This window comes from Pterocles gutturalis, unplaced genomic scaffold (assembly GCF_000699245.1).
Source record: "Pterocles gutturalis isolate BGI_N339 unplaced genomic scaffold, ASM69924v1 scaffold15911, whole genome shotgun sequence".
NCBI lineage: Eukaryota > Metazoa > Chordata > Aves > Pterocliformes > Pteroclidae > Pterocles > Pterocles gutturalis.
In genome coordinates, this window is record NW_010098171.1 from 27,501 (window position 1) to 47,922 (window position 20,422).

At 39.2% G+C, this 20,422-nt stretch overlaps 1 protein-coding gene across 3 annotated transcripts in view; it reads right to left on the reverse strand.

The window, feature by feature from the left end:
* The window catches only part of RUNX1T1 (runt-related transcription factor 1; translocated to, 1 (cyclin D-related)), a 93,486-nt gene that overhangs the window by 854 nt on the left and 72,210 nt on the right, over positions 1 to 20,422 (reverse strand). For all 3 annotated transcript variants that reach the window (XM_010088007.1, XM_010088015.1, XM_010088023.1), the window contains exons 9-11: positions 15,522 to 15,590; positions 9,537 to 9,727; positions 1 to 414 (exon numbers count right to left, since the gene is read on the reverse strand). The exon at positions 1 to 414 is cut by the window's left edge and continues 854 nt beyond it. In XM_010088007.1, the coding sequence (XP_010086309.1) occupies positions 139 to 414; positions 9,537 to 9,727; positions 15,522 to 15,590 (536 nt within the window). In that variant the 3' untranslated portion in view covers positions 1 to 138. The remainder of the gene's footprint in view (positions 415 to 9,536; positions 9,728 to 15,521; positions 15,591 to 20,422) is intronic.

Sequence of the window (20,422 nt, forward strand, 5' to 3'; positions counted from 1 at the left end):
ACCTCAGGATACAGTAAGTTCTTTCTTATTGAAGTATTGAAATATGACAGTTCAGTTAAAATCTTTGCGCATCTGAGGATGAGGAATTGGTTTCATTTTTTTTATGGTGTTTTTGTTTTCAGAGTTTCGAGTTCAGTTTTAACGAGGAGTCGCCTCTATGGTGGACGGGGTTCCCGGGGTGGTGGACCTAGGAGTGGCTGCTGGTGGAGTGTCGATGGGGCTGCCGGCCCCGCTGCTGGGCGTCACAGAGGAGCTCACTGCTGGTGTCTCTCCTTGCTGCTGGGCTTGAAGGGTCTGTCCACAGATGTGATGGTGCTTCTCCCAGTCCTTATGCTGGCAAAACGAGCCACAGTATCGTGCTGTGTTGCAACCACTGCAGGTTTCACTAGCTTTCCGGCCACAGTTCCAGCAACTCTAGAAGCAAAAGAGGAGGGAGAGAGACGGGAGAAATTAGCTAGTGTCCTAAATTTTATATTAAAAACATCTGGCAGAGAACTGCTAGCCAACCCTTCTGCCTAACAATGGTTGAGGCCTCAGTAGGTGCTGCCTCGAGCAGCTGAACCTGTTGGACTCTGGATCTCAGAAACTGGGCAACAACAAAAGCAGCTATTTGCTAGTACCAGTGATGCAAACTCCAAATATGCCCTCAAGTCAGGGAGCACGCTGACTAATAGAGAGTTTCAGTAAAACTTCAGCTAGCTCCTCTGCCAGATTTATTAAAATAAATAATTAAATCCACCCAGAACACAGTGCTTCTTCGAGAGTGGAGAGGGATTAATGCAAGACAAGAAAGGGGAAAAAGATCTAACACACAGGTAAGACTTGTTACCCCCCAGAAAACTTCTCTTTTAATCATCTGAGTAATGCTATTTGATTCAGTGGCACTTCTGGCAGTGAATAGTTAAGCTGGAGCCTAATTCTTTGGCAGGATGGGGAAGCCACCACAGAATATGTATGCTATTCACTTTCACACACTCTGTAGCTATGCCAGCTGGATGCTGGAACATGGCCAATCTTTAAGTGATATTCCTCAACTACATTAAAAAAAAAAAAAAAAAAAATCCCAATTTCAGAATCAAAGAAAGACCCAAATCCAAACCAATATTTTAAGGAAATTAGACATGTAATCAGGGTCAAATGACTTATTTAGAAAACATCCGTGTGTTAGTTCCATCCTCCCCCTTTCCATTGTTTTGGGTTTTTGGGGGGTTGTTTTTTCTTTTTTTTCTTTTTTTTTTCTTTTTTTTTTCTTTTTTTTTGTTTTTGTTTTGGTTGATTGGGTTGGGTTTTCTTCTGGCATATGCACATCCTGGCAGATGGGTGAAGACTAACTGTCTGGTGCTCAATTGCTCTTTTAAACTGAAGTCTCAAATTAAATGCACAGACTAAACCAGGTAGTTACAGATACATGTGTTTGGGACCTCTTTTTTTTAATTCATAAAATTGTTCCCATCCTTCCAAACACTTTTAAAAAAAGGTGGAATTACCAACACACAGAAACAGATGTTTCTGGTAGTTAAATGTCAGGAATTCAGACTCCTTGTCTGGCATCACCTGGTTTTGATTCAGTATTCATTGTTTCAGGTTCATTTTGCTCAAACTCTGTCCAGTGCTGGAGAGATAAAACCACCTTTGGAAACGGATAGCTGTCCTATTCTTGAACACCTTTTCTTTAAAAGTCCTTTTATCTCCACAATGAAAAATAGCTATAAGTAATTTAGAACACTGTACATGAACATGTGCACGCACAGACACTCTTATGCATACACCAAAATGACCTGGAGAGTTTGTATTATCGTTTCAAAGAGATACAATGCCTCATCCTACTGATCAGAAAGAGAACAATTTGTAATATACTTGGATTCTCGTTGTTTTGCTATGCTCACAATTTTCAACAGTTGCATTGTACTTTTGAAAGTTTAATTCTGCCAGCTTGATGCTTGCGCTGTGATTGGTAAATGTGGTGTAATTCTGCTCCAACCATGCTTGCACAGAATTTCTACCTACTGCCACTCCTGGTGACCTCCTGGCTATTCCTTTCCAACTAAATTGCCAGCCCTGGGTTTGGCCCATATTTCCCTTCATCCCCTTATCTGAAAACAAATACACATATACAAAACCTCCCCATGCAGACTTTCCCGAAGAGGCATTTTTCCTCAACATGGAGTAACGCTAAAGTCAATCAGCACCTGCCCAGGTGCAGGAATCTCCCCCTTGCGCAGATCCAATTGCAGCATTGAAGTGTGTGCTCTAATCGTGTTGGATTTATTACAGGGATGTTACACTCAAATAGCTATTTAGTTTAATGTAGGCCAATTTCTGGGGAATCTTTATTTTGCTTCCCTTTTTTGGAGAGGGCCTGTCTGCACAGACAGAACTGTCTCCAGAGCCACCATAGGATATTTCTTGTATCTTGCCACAAGATCTATATTGATGTTAGAAAATAGTCATTTTATTTTAACTGTATTGGTTCAACTTTCTTATTAAAATAGTCACCAATTAACTATCTGCCTGTACAGAACACGAGAAGTGATACATAAGTGCAAGATTTTAACGAAGTGACAAAGCTCTAAGCTGGCTCCTTACATGATTACTTTATGTGTCCTACATTGTCTGGTATGTGATTTTGTCTATTGGACATATTATTTCTAATTTAACAGGTCATTACAGCTTTAGTGTAATTGCGGGAATAAAAGCACATAAAAATACAAGGATTTCAAAACAAAATGTACAGCTCACATTTATGCAACAACTTATTGCATTTAAAAATTACTACAGTACAAATTAGCATAAACAAGCACACATGCCACGGGGAGCTTGCACTGCAATAGTAGCTGGATTTGTTGTTCAGAACTCCCTGTCCTACACAGCCCTTGCTATTGCAGCCCTGCTCCTTCCCATGTGTGAGCAGTGAAAAACAGTGCTAAAGATCAGGCTCAAGTACTGCAAGCTTTGGCGACAGATGCGTTCTGTTCACATAGCTGGCAGCTCCAGAGCCCGCCAGCTAGTGACCTGGGCTGTGCTTCATACGCCCCTGCTCACGTATTCCCAGTTGATCCAGACATCGTGGATGGAGCTTGAGCTCACTATAGGATTGAGCATGCTCAATGTATCCTCCCTCTTGGGAAGCTCTCGAGCTCATTATAAGGCCTAAGCAGGTACTTCTGTACCAGCCCTGGCTGAACTGCATAGACAGCATCTCAGACAACAGGACCACAATGTCATGTTAGTGACAAGGTTGCTATCATCATACAAGGGCATATAAGCAGGACTGTAGACTGCTTTACACCTGATTTAAGACTCTCCATCACCTAGCACTGGCAAGACCGAGCCTGGAGTACTGTCCAGGTTGGGACACTGCCCTTAAAATACAGTAAATCAAATATGATAAATTAGACTTGGAAAGAACCCAGAGAAAGGCAGCCAGAATAATCATAAGTCAGCCAAACACAAGCTATGAGAAGAGACTGAACGATCTCAGACTGTTAAACCTAAGGAGAGATGGCAGCCTGAGAGGGGATGGTAGCACCCAAACATCTTGGAGGCTACTGCAGTGAAACAGGCAGTGTCGACATCTACACGGATGAACAGGAGAAGTAACAGGATCAAACACCTCTGAGAAAAACTGGAAAGAGATGTTATGAGAAATCTTTTTAAGGACAGGCACAAGTTGCCTAGAGGTACTAGAGAATCTCCATCACTAAAGCACAGGAAAAGCAGGAACCTTACAGGAATGATACAGCTAGAGTGGATTATGCCTTGGGCAAGGGAACAGTGTCTCCTGGTCTACCTTCTCTATCTTCAGGTAGTGATCTACTACACTGCACTTGGAGCTCATGGTTCAGAGAGCTCCAGATGTAGCTGAAACTACAAGGAGGACTGTATTCCAGTTTAACTCTGCATTGATTTTCCCGTGAAACTGTGAGGTTATACAAAAGGCCAGATTCACAGACTACATAATTCAATTTAACTTCACTACCTTGAAAATGGTTTAATTCAACAAAATTGGGCTAAATTACACCAGATGGGAATCTTGCTCCAAATCTATGCCACTGATCATATTTCATCCTCCTCTTTCAACTGACAAGAAACATCAGACTTAGGTCAGAGCCTTATCTTAGGTCAGACTTAATTCTCATGCACTTAAGCTTCCACCTTCAAACAACAGAACTCATAAACTTCTGTTTGCCATCATAAAAATGCTTAAAAACAAATGGTCTCCAGTACCAGGACACACACTTGTCAATAATTTTGTTCATCCTGTCACTTTCATCTTTGAAATAGTTAACCACAATTGAGTATTTGCTTTCCTCTGACACCTCCAGCTGAGACTCAATGTAGAGCTAGCTTAATGAAGAAAAAAATCCCAAATGGACTGTGACATGTCAAAGAGATTATGAACTCTGAAATGCTGTAATACAGTGTTAAACACTTTTCTGTCATCTTTGACAAATTCTGGATTTCCCCAGTTTACCAGGTAAGAAAGCATGGCTGGGTACGAAGAACCCAGATTTTTCCCAGTTCTGCAAGTCCCATGGCATCCAAAACTCTATCACTGCTAACCACAATAAAAAGAACATCTAGAAATCACTGAAACCACAGTGGCATAAATCAGGACTGTATGAGCCGCTGAACAGCAGTGTGAAAAAACAGCGAAGTTGTTTATGAAAATTCTATCCAAGGCCCGTTAGAAAGGGGAACACATTACTGTGGAAATTCCCACACTGCGTCAAAACACAACGCTCCATACAAAGATATTCAAACCTTTAGATGCCTCTAGTAAAGTTACCCCTATCACTGAACACTCCAGGCTTGCCCACTGTTTATTGTGTGAAGTACATCTATGTTCATACAAGTCAGCGTGAGAGAAGCTAAATCCTGAAAAAAGAAGTGTGGAGAAGCATACGGAAGAGACATGCAAGCTGGCTAGCCAGGCTTAGCTGAGCAGTCTGGGACAGTGCCAACGTTCACATCGCATCTGGACTGATCCTGTGCAGAACACATGGCTCTGGCTCCTCTGTACCACCCACCACTGCAGGGGATGATGTGCTACTTTCTAAGAGGTGCCCAGCCAAAAAAATTAAACATTAGCTGACATATGTATTAAATATAATACCAGCCTGAAACCTAGGCTTGCCTGAATCACAGCATCTGATGCTCAGAGTCAGGTTTGCTGGCACAGTCCTGTTCTCAGTGGATTGGTCAGCAGAGATTGAACCCAGCTGTCTTCCTTCAAACTGTCAGGTAAGTGTGATATTCACATAGAGCATAACTGCTGCAATATAAACAAGCCCTAACATTACACATCTCTTAAAAGCAGTGTTGGACCAGTTACATACTTGTTTTATCTGAGCAGATGTCAGCATCTGCTTTAAGTAGAGAGAACCGAAACATTTGTGTTCCTTCCCTGTCCCCAGCCCCCACCCTACTCAAAAGTGAGGAAGAACACCAAGTGTCAGATTTTTCAGTGGCATTTTATACCAGAGCAGAAAGACAGATGTTTTGATGATTCCCCCCCGTCCTCTGCCGCTACAATCTGGGCAGCCAGTCTCCTTGCTAAGCTGTTCACCCTTACTATTAAAATTGATTTGTACAAGAGTACATTGCAGCCAAAGCAAGCACGGCAGTCATTAAAGAGTAGGCTGCTCACACATGTTTCCGTACTTAGCCAAGTCAACTACTGATGAATGGGTCATCTCTTGTCAAGCAACTGTAAGGAACTGGTAAAGAAATAATTTGTGGTTCAGGAACAGCCATGCTGACAGGTGGGCCTTCTCCTCTCCTTTTGCTTTCCAACAGCAGTGTGCTCTGTTTCCTGGTCCTGAACCAATCTCTCATTGTAGTAACAGAAAACAATGAACATGTCCTGGTCAGTCATGAGGGCTTAGGCCAAGAAACTATGGAAATCTTTAGAAAGTAAACATCCAGACACTGAAGCAGTGGTACTGCAAATTATATCATACTGAATAATTCGAACATAAGGAAAGAACAATGGTTCATTAAGGGACCAGGTCAGGGTCAGGAATTAAAACAATACTATGTAATGCAATGATTCTCAAAATACAGCAGACTACTTCTCAAAACTCAAGATGCTTCCAAATATCACACCTCCCCTATTAGTCCTCTCACTGTCCTAAGCCTCCTTCATTTTTCTCAGGTCAGTTCAACATGTCCAGCTTCACTGTTTTACTGCAGACAATCTTGGAGTTAGGGATGCTACTTATTCCGGGTTAACAAACACAGCAAAACAAACCAAAAAAACCCCAAACAAAACCAGAAAAAAAAAAAAAAAAAACCACAAAAACCCCAACAACAATTAAAAAAAAAATCTGCTTCTCTTTGTGAGACCTCTGAAAGGTCTTGGATGAAGAGACCACATATTATCTTAAAATGATAATCATTAAAAATATCTTGAGTCTTAGTAATAGTTATCTTGAGCTCTGGAGAAGACTGCAAAAGCAATCATGCCACAGAGTTCTCACACCAGAGCAGCTTCAAGAAGCCTCAGCTAGGTTCAGGTTACATTTTACTGAATAACGAAAGAAGAGCTGTAAGGGAGAAACCGTGCCAATAGACTGGGAGTGGCTGTATCAGACAAAAACTATATCTGATCCATTAGAAATCTGGTGCCAAATTCCCATCTCCATTCATAGTTTCCACAGCCAAAAGAACAAATGACACCCATGGGAGAAATATTCTCTGTCAGGAACTGGATGGAGATTATAGAGCAGCCTATACTGCGCTCTTCTGCAGGCCTGGGAGTCATATCACACCAAGGATAAGACATGAGGAGTGATGCTCAGCCTTCCTCGAGACCTGTAAGACTGCAGAAGTTGCTACTTCAGCATCCTCATATTTGGAACTGGAAATATTCTAGCATATTGCTCCAGCACCTTTAGTACACAGGAACCTGCACTGCTGGAAGCATACTGCTGAGAGCTGTCAACAGAGAGAAGGTGTGGAGACTTGTAACCCAGACAAACGAGGAGAGACTTTCACAGAGAGATCGAGACATAATGAACAACAAAGCAAATGTGAAGTTTAATTCCTCAACCCCAAAAAACACAAGCTCTCATCTCCAAGGAAACACTTTTTGAACACTGGGAAACTGATCTCCTGTCTTCAAAGATGAAGGAAAAGGTTGGTTCATTTTTACAGGAGTTACGAAAAAGAAAGGACAGCCTAAGGTAACAGGTAATCACGGGAAGCATTGGCCTAAGTGGTTGGAGTTTGGTATAATTAGAAGACAAAGAGGGACTAATTATAAAAACTTTATAATAGACTTTATCTAACTCCCAAACAAATATCACTATCATCTTCCTTCACAATTAACCAAGCACCTGTAAACAAACACAAACTGAACAAACTTGAGTTGCCTCTGCAGGTTTACTAAAACCTGCATTTTTTCACCTCACAACAGCCACCCTGATGTGCCACTCACGACCACAGGGCTGAAAGCTGCAGGACCAGGCCACTAGACTTCATTTTAAATAGGTCCCAAGAATGCAGGCTGGTCTAGGTCCAGGAGGCTCATATCCTCCCTGAGGGCAGACAGCCCTGAGAACATCTGTAACTCTACGAGCCAAATTTCATTAGAACACAATTAAAAGAATTATTTGCCTTTTAAAAGTCCTATTTCCAAGAATTGAACAACTTTGAAAGTAATTCTTCTGGAGACAAAGTAAAGATCTCTGCTGTTATACAGCCTTTTCCAGAGCTATGACTGCCCAGGAGTGAATTACATCACACAAACTCTCTACGTATTCCTTTGCATGCACATTTGCTTGTGGAAGAATGGGCTGTATGTACTGGCACATAAGTACTTCCTCTGTCCTGCCTACACTCTATCAGTTCACTAACCAGATTTAATTTGCTGTTTCCTCCAAAGGCATTTACCTTTGGAATTTTGGTTTTAACAATAGGAGTCTCTTGTATATATACACACACAAAATGACAGCTCTTTAACGATGCTAAGTCAGACAAATGCCCTTTCTATGAACACAGTGCAGGAAAAATGTCCTTGAGTATCTCAGCTACAAAATGCCAATAAATTGAATTTATGTCTCGTTTAATCTACAATGGAACAGTTAGTACTTAAAGGGTACATACACTTCCCTACTCCCTTTCTTCCTGAGAAACTTTCAGATGCTGAAAATCAATTCCTTTTGTCTCCTTGTTATTCATCTGCTACACATTAAGGAGAAACTCTGGGCATTCAGTGATCCCACAATGGTCTTTCATCTCCACAGAAGCCTGGTATGAATTAAAATCTTACGCTCCCTCAAATTATGTATGCATACTGCAGCATGCTGCTGACTTATCTGCTCGTGACTTTTGCCAGTTTTCTCAGCATGCTGTAGCTAACTCATCTGCATCTTTCAGCCTAAGTGACTCTTCTACAACACTGCCCATCCAGCCCATGAAAAGTACTTTGACAATAGTGTACACAAACATATATCCCCATACAACAGGTACCGCTACCTACTCTTTTTTTTCCAACTACTTGCTATTTAGAATTCATATTCAAGAGTGGTTTTACTACAGTCAAGATCTTAGTACAAGAACAAGAAATAATTCATGAAAGTAATATTCTTTCATTTCAGTGGCCTTGAGAGATGAAGATGATATACAAATAACTTTTATCTGACATCATTCCTTTGTCATGTCTGTTTTAAGGGCAATTTTAACTTAGGATGCTGTTTTTCTGTAACGGATGTAAAAACTAATTGCTATATAGACTGCTGCAGCACGGGTCAAACACACGCTGCTCTCACACTCCCAGCTCCCTGCTAGTCACGCTGCTGCATGTCCCACAGCTGGATGTCCCATACCGCAACAATTCAAGGCTTCCACTCTCAAGCCTGAAAGTAAATCAAGGCTTAGCATGTTTTGTTTTCTTGTTTTACTCTTTGTTGCTCTTCCAATCTATTTTTCTCCCTTCCAAATACTATCTGCCCACTCCTCAACTCTCAATATTCCCTGCAGCCAAAGCAACACATTCAAAATGGGGAAACACTTGCAAATCTGCATTCAGATCCTGTCCTACAGGAACCACCATAATTTGCTAATGGCTTCTATATCCAACGCTTTCCCCAGACAAGCTTTTAGCCACCTCGCTCTACAAGCTCTTAAATGAATCATTTATTTGTTTAAATTAGATTTCATTGTGAAATATTTTCCACCAAGCAATCTTGTTATCTATTCAATACGGTAGTTTGAAGAGCTTGAAAATAAAGCCACTGAAAAGCTACATTAACACAGAAATGTGTGCAGGATATGTAACCCTGAACAGCAGTTAAAAGGTGAGACTGCAGCTCAAGCTCACTAGCTACTTTAAGCTCAGATTACAACATATCCAAGAATATTTAGAGCTCAGCATGCTCCTCAAATACATATCCAAAGCTACTGTGGAAACAAGTTATTAACGAGCACTGAACTCCGATGTCTTGTGCAGCCTATGGCAGATAGATTAAAGCTAGCCCAGATACACCTACGGTTTGCAGCCACAAGTGATGCCCACCCAGAAAAGACCTTACCTCGCTTGAATCCTCCTGCTGATTGATAACAGCTAGTGCATCCTCTGCAGCCTGGCGCTTGGCTTCGGCAACAGTGCGCTCCATCTTAGCTCTCTCTGAAGTGATCATGTCGTGAGCTTTCCGCTCTGCCTCCGACACTGCCTTCTGCAACTCAGCCATCGCCTGGCGCTTTACTTCGTTGACAGCTTCCTCTATAAAGGAAGAAAGAAATCCCCATCAGCACAGGACGCTTGGCACAGGGCTACATAGGGCTGATGCACAAAAAGCAGCCCAGCCTCTATTATATTGAGAGTCTTCATTTTGAGGAGGACACAGAGCAACCTGGTTCCTCAAAACTCTTCAGGACCACCCAGGTGCTTCTTTACTTCCCCATCACCAAAACTCCCACAAGCCTTTAACACTTGTGAAGATTCATGCTATTTTCATTCATGGTCAGTACTTCTTTAAGGACAGATATTTCAGATCTCTGATGCATTCTTTTAATAATATTTTTCAACAATTTACTTGGAAAATTGGGTTTGCAGTACACCAATTTATTAATATCTTTGGCAAGAATTATTATTTAAGACATAATATTACAGACTTTTGAAAAAATGTATCTTCAAGCTTTGGAAATTAAGACAGGATTTATAGTCATGAACAATCTTTTTTCCCATATGTCAACAAATAAATACATGATGTTAAGAAATCCCCAAAAGTTTATTTAAAAATTTTAAATCCTTGGTCTAATATCTTTTCCTGGACATATAATTTTACGAGCCAAAATTAAAATTTGTTTATGAACATTCATTTGACCTCTTGATCTCTCCTTCAAACCCATGTTTACACTGTGAAAACTCGACTTCCTGGCTCCGCCGAGCTCCTGAGCCCACCACTGCCAGCAAGGCTTCAGCCCACAATTAACGCTGAGCAGGGGCACGCCGCTTCGCTAAATTCAAACCTTCACGCTTCTTGTAAGATAACTACGTCAGTGTGAACTGTTTCTTTGGTATATACTAGCATCATATCTTTTATTCTGGAAAACATGGATTGTCACAAATTAGTTATTTGGGTTTTGATGCAGGAAGAGTGCAAAGATTTTACTAATGAACAGTCTTTTAATTGACAACTAAAACAAGTAATTTCTTTTTTTTTTTTAATTAACTGCTCTAATTAACAAGGAAACCATCCTCCCCCTGAATTAGTTTATCTAATTTTCATCTTTATTCAAAGCAAAATGACAATGATTAATTGAAAATTTAATAAGCAGTAATTATTAACTTGGCAAACCTAGTACCAATTAACACTCTATTAAAACTAATTATGACATGTTTCATTCAAGTGTTTGCACTTAATTGTTTCATCCACTTAAAAACCACCTTAATTAAATGTTGTGTTTAATTAAAAACATAGATTTCTAATAAAAATGTTTTGCTGTAGATTAAAATCTAAGTATTACAACTGTGTTATGGGTTTGAGTTTCAGTCCATGTATTAAGCCCGTGTATTTGTGTGCATACACGCAAGCATAGACCTAACTCTTATGTATGCATACTAAGACAACCACTCTCCTGAGTTTTTATGTCTCATAGCTTTGCATTGTTATTTTAAAAAATAACCACTACATGAAGTCTCCATTTTCAGTTATTAAGTAAATTACAATACAGACTTGACTTTCAGCCATGTACTGAGTAAAACTGAATTAATTAAAATGAAAGCAGAGTTCTATTACTCTGTGTGTGTGTGTGTGTCTGCATGTCTGTGAGAGATGTTTCAACTCAAGCTTTTGAAGGAGGGGAATTTAGAGATAAAACTTATGCCTTTATTTTTATGAGGCTGAAAATATGCCCTTATATTACCCCTACCATAAATGTTGTTTAGGGGAAAGCCTCAGGAGAGGGAAAAATCATACCCTTCAACCATACAGCCAGGGCTTAATTTACTTTGAATATTCAAGGTGAATTAAAATTCTATCTAAGTGGCAATACAGGACAATAATTTTTGCTTACGATCAAAGCTGCAGCTAGACTAATTGTATATGCAAATCAGGCAATTTATATTTAAATTATGCATTCCTATTCTAGTCCCATAGGCACACACAGATCAGCAAAGGGAATTGGTAGGACATTTGCAAGGTGCTTGAATATTTATTGCCAACTGCAAACATTCACTGATCGTGAGAAAAGAAATATACGCAGGCAAATATACAGATGCAATTTTATTACTATTTTCATAAAAATGAGGCAACTTAAATACAGACGTTTTGTGTCTATGAACTGCCATTATTAACAAAGTGGATTTATTTGAGAAAATCTGTATTCTTGCCGATATTTGCTATGAATAGAAATTATCTTCATATTGCGTGATGCACTTTCATTACATCATATAATTTTAGTTTTACGTTGAGTTGTTTGCAGTGGTTAGAAATGCCAGTTTAAATTATTATATTAAACAGAAGCACAATACACCAGCATTTTATAGACTTCTAGTTTTATAGTTTTTCATCCTACATAACCTACATCTTTTCAGTCCAAATACAGAAATTGAACTTTATATTCTAACTTCTCTATTGCATAAGTTATTCTGAAAAGCTTCTGAAAAGGGTGAAGATGCAAAAAGCACTTACAAGGCCATATGTCTGACTGATACTTTTTAATTGGCATAAGCTATGGATTGGGCTTTAGTATTTCCATTAGCTTTGACAACAGAATTTGTGCTGTGCTATACTAAGTGTGAAAACAAATAGTTAAATATGTCAGGTTTTTTGGTCACAATGTACCACCATTATTTCAGTACATTATGAACTCACAAACACCCAAATAACCTAGACAAAATTTCCTATCACTGATTTTCTGCACATCTTATAATGAATGTTTCTAGTATATACAGATATTTTATAGACATAGAATGCAGGCTTCATGGTGTCAGATAACAATAAAAACTGTAGTATCTGTGCAGGAAAAGTCGTGACATTTTATTTGCCTTGACAGTGTTGAGCTATGAAGACCAAGAGGGATACCAGCAATCTCCCTTTCTCTGCTTTTCCAGAGAAAGGAAGAGTGATTAGATTTTCGTATCAGAAAACATGGATCTGTAAGTTTTTAAAGCCAAATACCTAAGATGCATGTATCTGTATCCTCAATTTTCCCACTAACGCTAAGCATTCTTTCTTTTAGGAATACAATGGACATCTTTCTTCCCTTTGAGTAGTGCTAACTCATGAGAGAAGCTCCTGGGACCCAGCAGCCTGTGTGGAATAGGCGTTACTCAGTGTGATCAGAGGTCCTTAGAGCTGGCTCAGGAAAGGTTCTCATCATTCACTGCCGTATATAACCTGAAATGATGATTCATCAGCCAGCTCCTGGTCACCTCCCTCACATCATGGGCATATTCAGTGCACATGATGAGAAAAGAAAATTGGTGGGCAGGGGCACAGTCCTGCACCACCGTCGCATTTGCATCACCTCACTCTCAGGCTGACCCTGGCAAAGGTGGCCATGGGGAGCTGGTGATGTAAGTAATCTTGGCTTCATACTCCAAACTGCCAGGAACAGTAGGTCTTGCTAAGTGATAGGGGATGGCTGGAAGACAGTCTCCTTATGACACAGAAAGAAGCGAAGGCAGCAGCCCACAGTGGGCATGGGATCCTCTCAGTATTTGATAACGAGAAATAGGTATTTCCAGAGCAAGTCATCCAACCTATGATCTGACGGATCCTCTTCACGTGCCTGTCTCTCTCTTGATGACTGAAGGACGCCAAGAACTTGGCTTGGACTCTCCATCTACATACCCATAATTTAATGAGATGAATCAGGACACTGATGTCTCATTTCCACTGGTGTATGAAACTGAATTGGGTCCACATGGTTTTAATTCACAAGGTGCTGCACACTGTGTGCTTGCTCCAATAATTGCAGTCTCCAAAAGTTTAAAGTTAATGCCCTTTTCACACGCTTTTGAGGTTGCTTATTAACTGTTTCTATGCCAAATTCTTTCATTTCAATGGATGCAGCATCCCAATCAGACTTTATACTTGATTCAGCTGTCTACACGTTGTTCTTTACAGACATTTGAGATAACAAGATATCCACACTGAGCCAGCAGAAATGACCTGTGAAAGATTTGCAGCCTTTTTGACTGGCAGTTGCAGCCCAGCCAGGAAACTGCAGAGCATCTCAAATGGCACTAGAGACCTATTCTTACAGAGCCAAATTCACCTTTACTGCCTTGAACTGATTACGAAATTGTGGAGACCGCCAACTTCAGTGCACCCTCCTGAAAACGAAGGCCCATGATTTATGAAGAGCAGTATGCTTTCTGAAGTTTTACTACAGATAGTAACAGATACAGCTGTGCATCCTGTAGAAAGACTTTTTTTATTCGCCAGCTCACAGCCATGCCCAGTTAATACAAGGAATCTGACTTAAACCCACATCAACATGAAAACAGAGACTAGAAATGGGACCAAAGGAAACTGATGACATATATGTTCACAAGAGGACATGTCACAGCTCCTTCATACTACCATTTGCGGATACATGTGATGTGAATGCACATCCAAATTGTGTAACTCAGGGCAAAAGCTTCCATTAACTTGTATTGATAGCTTATGAAGAAACATTTTTTCCCTGCTGTACTGCATCTAAGATTCATAAATTATGTAATATGCCTAACAGCATCAAAACTCAAATTTTGCAAGAATAAAGTTCACAAAACTCCACGAAACAATGCTCCTCTCAATGAGATTTCCTGGGATCATGTATTTTTTTTCTTATTTTTCATTTAAGATGTTAACAAAAATAGGGAAAAACAAACTATAAAAATACTTTCAGGCATTGTGTTACATAGGCTGCACTCGTGCTGGACAGATGAAAAATATCTAGATTATTTTGTTACTTTTCACAGAAAATGCAACAGTTAAAAAAAAATACTGATTAACATATTGACAAATGTAGACTTTACATGATAAACCTACATCACACAAACAACAAAACTTCTTGTCTGATGCAACAGTGTGCCAGCGTAACATTTTTGCAAATAAGTTCTGCATCTAGTTTAAAATACACAAAAGCAGCAAGCGGTTACAGGAGGTTTGATCAGAAGGCATCAAAAACTGGTGCATATTTGCCATTTAATCATTAACTCCTGCTCAGACAGCCGCAGCAGACTTCATGGTTATACAGGTGTGTGCGTGTGAGTGTATATACAGAAGCTCAACTACCCTGCTGGAGTTCAAGAGCTACCTCCTGGCCCCTCTGAAAACAAGGAAGCTCTGATATCGATGTTGAAAGAGCAAAGGTTTTGCTCCAGCACCGCAACAGGATCCTCGCCAGAAAACTCCTGTGCTCAGGCAGAGTTTTAAAGTGTTGAAGAAAACTGTACAACCACAACATCTGGCCATGCTGCTTTTCCAGCTCGGCGAAGACGCTGTCAATGCCCGTGCAACCACCCAGAGCAGCTGCTGAGATGCAATCTTGCTTACTTCATTGAAAACTTTGCAAGTTTATGAGCACAGACTTCACTGGGGGCTGACAGGCACAAAATCTTTTTAAAAAGAATGGTTACAATGCATCGCTGGGGGTTTTGCTTTAACAGGTATACTTAGGTTTTTTCCCTCCTTTGGGAATTCTGACCTTAACTAGGTAAGAACCTTGAAGCTTTATAAAAAAAAAAAAATTGCACACAAACCTTTTTTTTTTCTTTAAATTGTTAACAGACTGAAACTTTAGCATATCAAGTTTCAGCCTGAAACCATTATAACTCCAGAAAATGGGGCTCCTTAATGGAAGCACTGATATCCCCTTAACTATAGCAGCAGATGCTTCTATTATAAAGATTATTTAATGTCCTGAGCAGTTCCAGTTTAAAATTATTACACACAATTTCTTCTTGTTACCAGTAAGCCCCCCCCCCCCTTTTTTTTTTTTTTTTCATTGCTCACATCAGTGCATTAACAACTGCACACAGCTGCCAGAAGCCTAAGCTGGTGTTTTTAAATAGTTCTTACCAGCTTTCTTCCAGATCTCCTCTGGCACGTATCCAGACGCAGGCCTGTGAAGGAATTCCCGATGCGATTCTGCAGGAGGAGGGGGTGCGGAGGAGAAAAGAAAGAGCAGCGTAAGCAATGCTTGCTTCTCGAACAAGGCTTACAGAAATACCTTTTCCCTTCACTCAGCCAAAGAAAAAAAAAAAAGAAAAAAAACCACAGGAAGTTTTTTCTTAACACAAAATAAAACAGGTGCCATGGCCATAGCTCATGAATGTCACAGACCAGATCAATGTTTAGCACTTGAATGTCTCATCTTAAAGCCAAGCTGAAACTACGTTCATTTCATTTTTATTTTACAGTTACAAGTCAACTCTATATGACAGTTTCCGTGCTTTTAAGGCTGGCTCTGTGAGATCAACTGAGGGAGTAACGTGCTTCATCCTTTGTCATTATGTTTATGAAAAGGAAGAAGAAACAGGGGAACCGTCCGCACTTGGCACTTCTGCTCTGTGAAAACAGAACGGCTACTGACGAGCAGAGATAAAAGCCAAGATGTCATTCCAGTGGCCAAATAAGCCCTCCACAGAAAAAGGGGTATTTCTACATGTTCAGAGCTACACTTTCCTATATCTGAGCCCATGTTGGCAACTGTAGCTGCATGAGTTTGAAAAGCAGAACCTTTAACTTTAGGTTAAGCCCCTAAACACGTATGCTGCCAAACAACCTCACTGGAGCTGGAGCTTGTAATTCACCCATATATTTCAATCACATTTTGACAGCTCTTTCCCCCTCTTGTCTTTTTTTTTTTTAAAGGGATTAAACTCTAAGCCTGAGCCTAAGAGCTCTGAAATCAGCAAGATCCCTTCCACACAGACTTCAAAGATGCAAGATCAGACGATGCAGAAGGAAAATTCACTTTGGCCTGAAATTTAGCATACAGATTCTCAGCAGATGAAAAGCTGCTCTTTTCAAACACAATTTATAAACTGATTAACTATTTTTCAAAGTAATAGAGGAGAAACTAAAAAAAAATAAAAAACCATGAGGGTGTTCATCATCATGATTACTATTGCCTGTGTGATAGAATTCAATCATCAAAATAAAATAACTTGATTTATTACATTAGAGATAAGGTTTGCATCTTTTCAGAGATGTTGCTACAAATTAAACATCCTGGCTGATGTCTGAGTTTGAAACACAACAAAAGTACACATGCCATTCTTTGAATACTATTTTTTTTCTAAATATATTAATTTTTGTATATTAAAGTTATTATTCACTAACTTGCAAAAAGTAGTATTTTTAAGAAAAAGGTTGAATCACTAGGTTTTGCAAATCGTTTTTTACACCACCATACACATGCATACAGTGCTGTTTATATACAGTAGCCTACAGAAGCTTAAATACATTTAAAATATGATGCTTACTATTGCGGACAGCTAACAAAGGTGGGAATGACAGGGGCTGTTTCAGCTACGCAGAGAGCAGGGAATCCCAATCCCTGCGCACTGTTCCACAGATGCAGTTTCTAGCACATGAATCTGCAGACACCAACAGGGTGGACTGAATCTTCCCATCTGACAGGCAGCTGAGTGGATTTCCCCAGCTCTTCTGTTGGCCACTAAAGCATGGGATGAAAATAAACTGGATTTTTGTAGGCGGAATTTCACACCTCTCCAGCATAAAATGCTGGGGGTGTGTGCAAGATTTTGCAAAATGGCTATTTACATGGGTTTAATTGACTTGATAGAGAACTTCAGACCTGATGCTGAAAATGGGAAAATACTCGGTATCACTTGGCTCATGTGATTCTACAGACGACAAATATCATTGTGTACACTTCTCCCTTCCCTTGGAGGCTTTTAGACTTACAGGCACACTGCCAGTTCAGTCAGGGACAGAGGTGGCAGCAGGAAATATTGCCTGAAAACTCAGGAAAGCTGAAGGCAAAAAATTAAAACTCTCTTATTTGCTCTTCCTGCAATACCTGCAGAAAAAGACCCAACCAGACTGAAAATGTGGCAAAATGAGGAAATTGTTGCGTTCATGTCTTGTACTTTTTGTGTTGAGTTTTCCTGTCTGCTATTTAAGGTACCACCCACTGCAAGGGGAACATAACCTTGATTTAAGTCCTTTACTGTGGTACTAAGTATTAAAAATAGATGTGGAGCTGATTTTTCAGTACACATGACTTTCCAAAAATTGAATTAAATGACATAAATGACCAGATTGCCAGCTAATTGTTAAAATTTCCAAAACATAAACATCAAGCAAGCCCTTATTCCAACCACAAATTATTTACATGAGGAATGAGATCCTCTGCAAGAAGAATTAAATCAAGAGCTTGTGAGAGACTTTCCCATAGTTTGGAACGGCACACAAAAAAAGACAAGAAGCACTTATGAAGATAACAAAAAACACATTTTCCAGGCAAGAAAAATATTATTAACATGGCTCTTGTTTAGTCAGTGGTGATGAGTCCATGAAAACAATCTTCTTTTGGGGACTAAACTACAGGACCTGACCATAGGATATGTCTTATATTATTATTATTTTTAAGGTAAGTTGTTCTTCAGATTAAGAATCACCACTGAACTTGCTCACTAAAACTAACACACAAGAGATCTTAACTTGGACATCTAGCAAACTCAAACCAAAAGTAATACAATTCAGTGAATTCTCTAAAATATTAAATGTACCCAACTGAAAAAAGCCATAATGAAGAAGAATACATTATATTAACTGACTGACTGCAGCACCTAGAAGCCAAAGTAAATTCTGCCTGGAAGGAAATTGAATGAAATCAGAAAAAATTAGGAATAACATGAAGCAACAAGGCAGCTCATACAGAAAAGGATAATGGGAAAGGCTTTACATGTCAGATATAATAAAGATTTGTTAATGGTGAAAATGCAATGTCATTTTGCAGAACAATGGGATGTACACTACTGAATTTACTTGAAATCCACAGCAAGTCACCGTGTGAGAGCACTTGTTGATAATCAGTCTGGTTCCTACTGAACCAGATGAAAAAGCCCAACAAGGAAAATAAAAAGCAAATATACATGAGTGAATATACAGGACTCCTCTATGAAGACCTTAAATGAAGTAAAAATAAAATAGATTTTGAAATCAGAAATGTTTTTGGAATTTCGTATTTTCATGTGAAACAAACTTTTCAGCAAGAAAGTTGTTGGACTGGGACATAAGAATACATGAGGAAAAGACAAAATTGGTCTCAGTTTCAGCCCTCACATTCTATTAAACAGCAGGGAACAACATAATATGTTATTCTGTAAAATATATAGAAATAGTACTATTTTTAGTCTATCCTGGATTTTTTTTTTAAATAGAAAAACATTCACAAAAAAATTCTATTGTCACAATATGGTGCTGAGTTCCATATGGGCCCCATTGCATTTATTTCAAGAACACATTCAACCATAAGAATCATTGACAGTTAATTGGTCAACCAGGTTTCTGGGGTTTGATGAGTAGAAATATCTTGTAGACTGCTTCTTTTTAGTGGTTTTAAGATGAAGAGAATAGGTGCTCAAAGTACTGAAAGAGAGAGATGTGGAGAGTTGTAAGAGCAGAAATAAATATGGGTCTAGGAAACAAAACTGTAATGAAAAGCTAGGACCAAATAAAAAGTATGAAATCTTGCATGATAATAAGGACCAAACCCAAGAAAACAGAATAGAAAAACTTAAAAGGAAAAGATGTCTTCAAAACTGTCAAAAAGCCTAATCCATATTTGGAAAGATGGAACAGAAGATGGGTTGAAAATACGAAAGAATGGAGGTTTTTATCACTGGACAATGACATCCAAGCCTAGAATAACAAAATAGTAAGAAAGAGAGATGGACAGCTGATCTTTTGAGGATATTATAGAATTTACTGTATTTATGAAAATATTGGCAGTGACAACAATACCTTACATGTCATAGGGAACATTAGGGCTAAAAAATAATAAAAGCTGCATATAACCAGCCATGAACTACAGATTATTTGATATATTAAATACATATGCTTTTATATGTATTTATATGCTTTTCATATTTCATATGGAAGTTTTGTTTCATTCTACCCTATAATAAATGTAACAACATTGATGGGGCACAGACAACAAATAAATAACTTCCCAGAGCAACACATATAAAATATTCACTGACTTATTTGTAATAGTCAAGCTCAAAAGTGTGCCACTCCAATTTATGAAATATACAGACACAGATCCAAAAAAGTGTAATACTGAATGAGACAACCTTGCTAGCCTTGATGGAGGGCATGAGTTTCAAGTATTTTTACGTACATCTTTGCCATTCTTTGTCCTCTAATACATTTTTGTGGCTATTACAACACTCCTTGAACATATGTGAAATTGTGTTAAAAATCTCATTGTACACATAGAAAAACAAGAAAAGGAAAATCACACGGGTACTGTACTCCTGATTCATCCTCAACTAAGATCAAACTTCCAATAACTATCAGCAAGAAATCTTCTCCTCTTTTATGCCACCTATGAGTTATTTTGCAAAGCACGACAGTAGCAAGGGTGGTATAAGGAAGGGGTGAAAGCCACCCTAGTTCCAAGGAGTTCAGAACCAAATACTAAGAATACCAACAACACAACGTTTCTGCAGCCGCAGCCCTATCTAGCAGCATGAAATTCAGTACACCACAATCCAGCCCAGACCTCCTGTGCAGCAAGTGGATTAAGAGCAATACTTGATATCAGTGACCATTATTACAGAGGCTTTGCATTCTAGAATTACAAGTTATAAATGTTACTGTGGTATTCACAGCATTCCCTTTAGCTCATGTGGATAATATCATGCATATCACAGCAATGCTGATTATCTGCAAATGGCAAAGGAAAGATTTTATAATCACAGCACGAACAGACACATATCAGC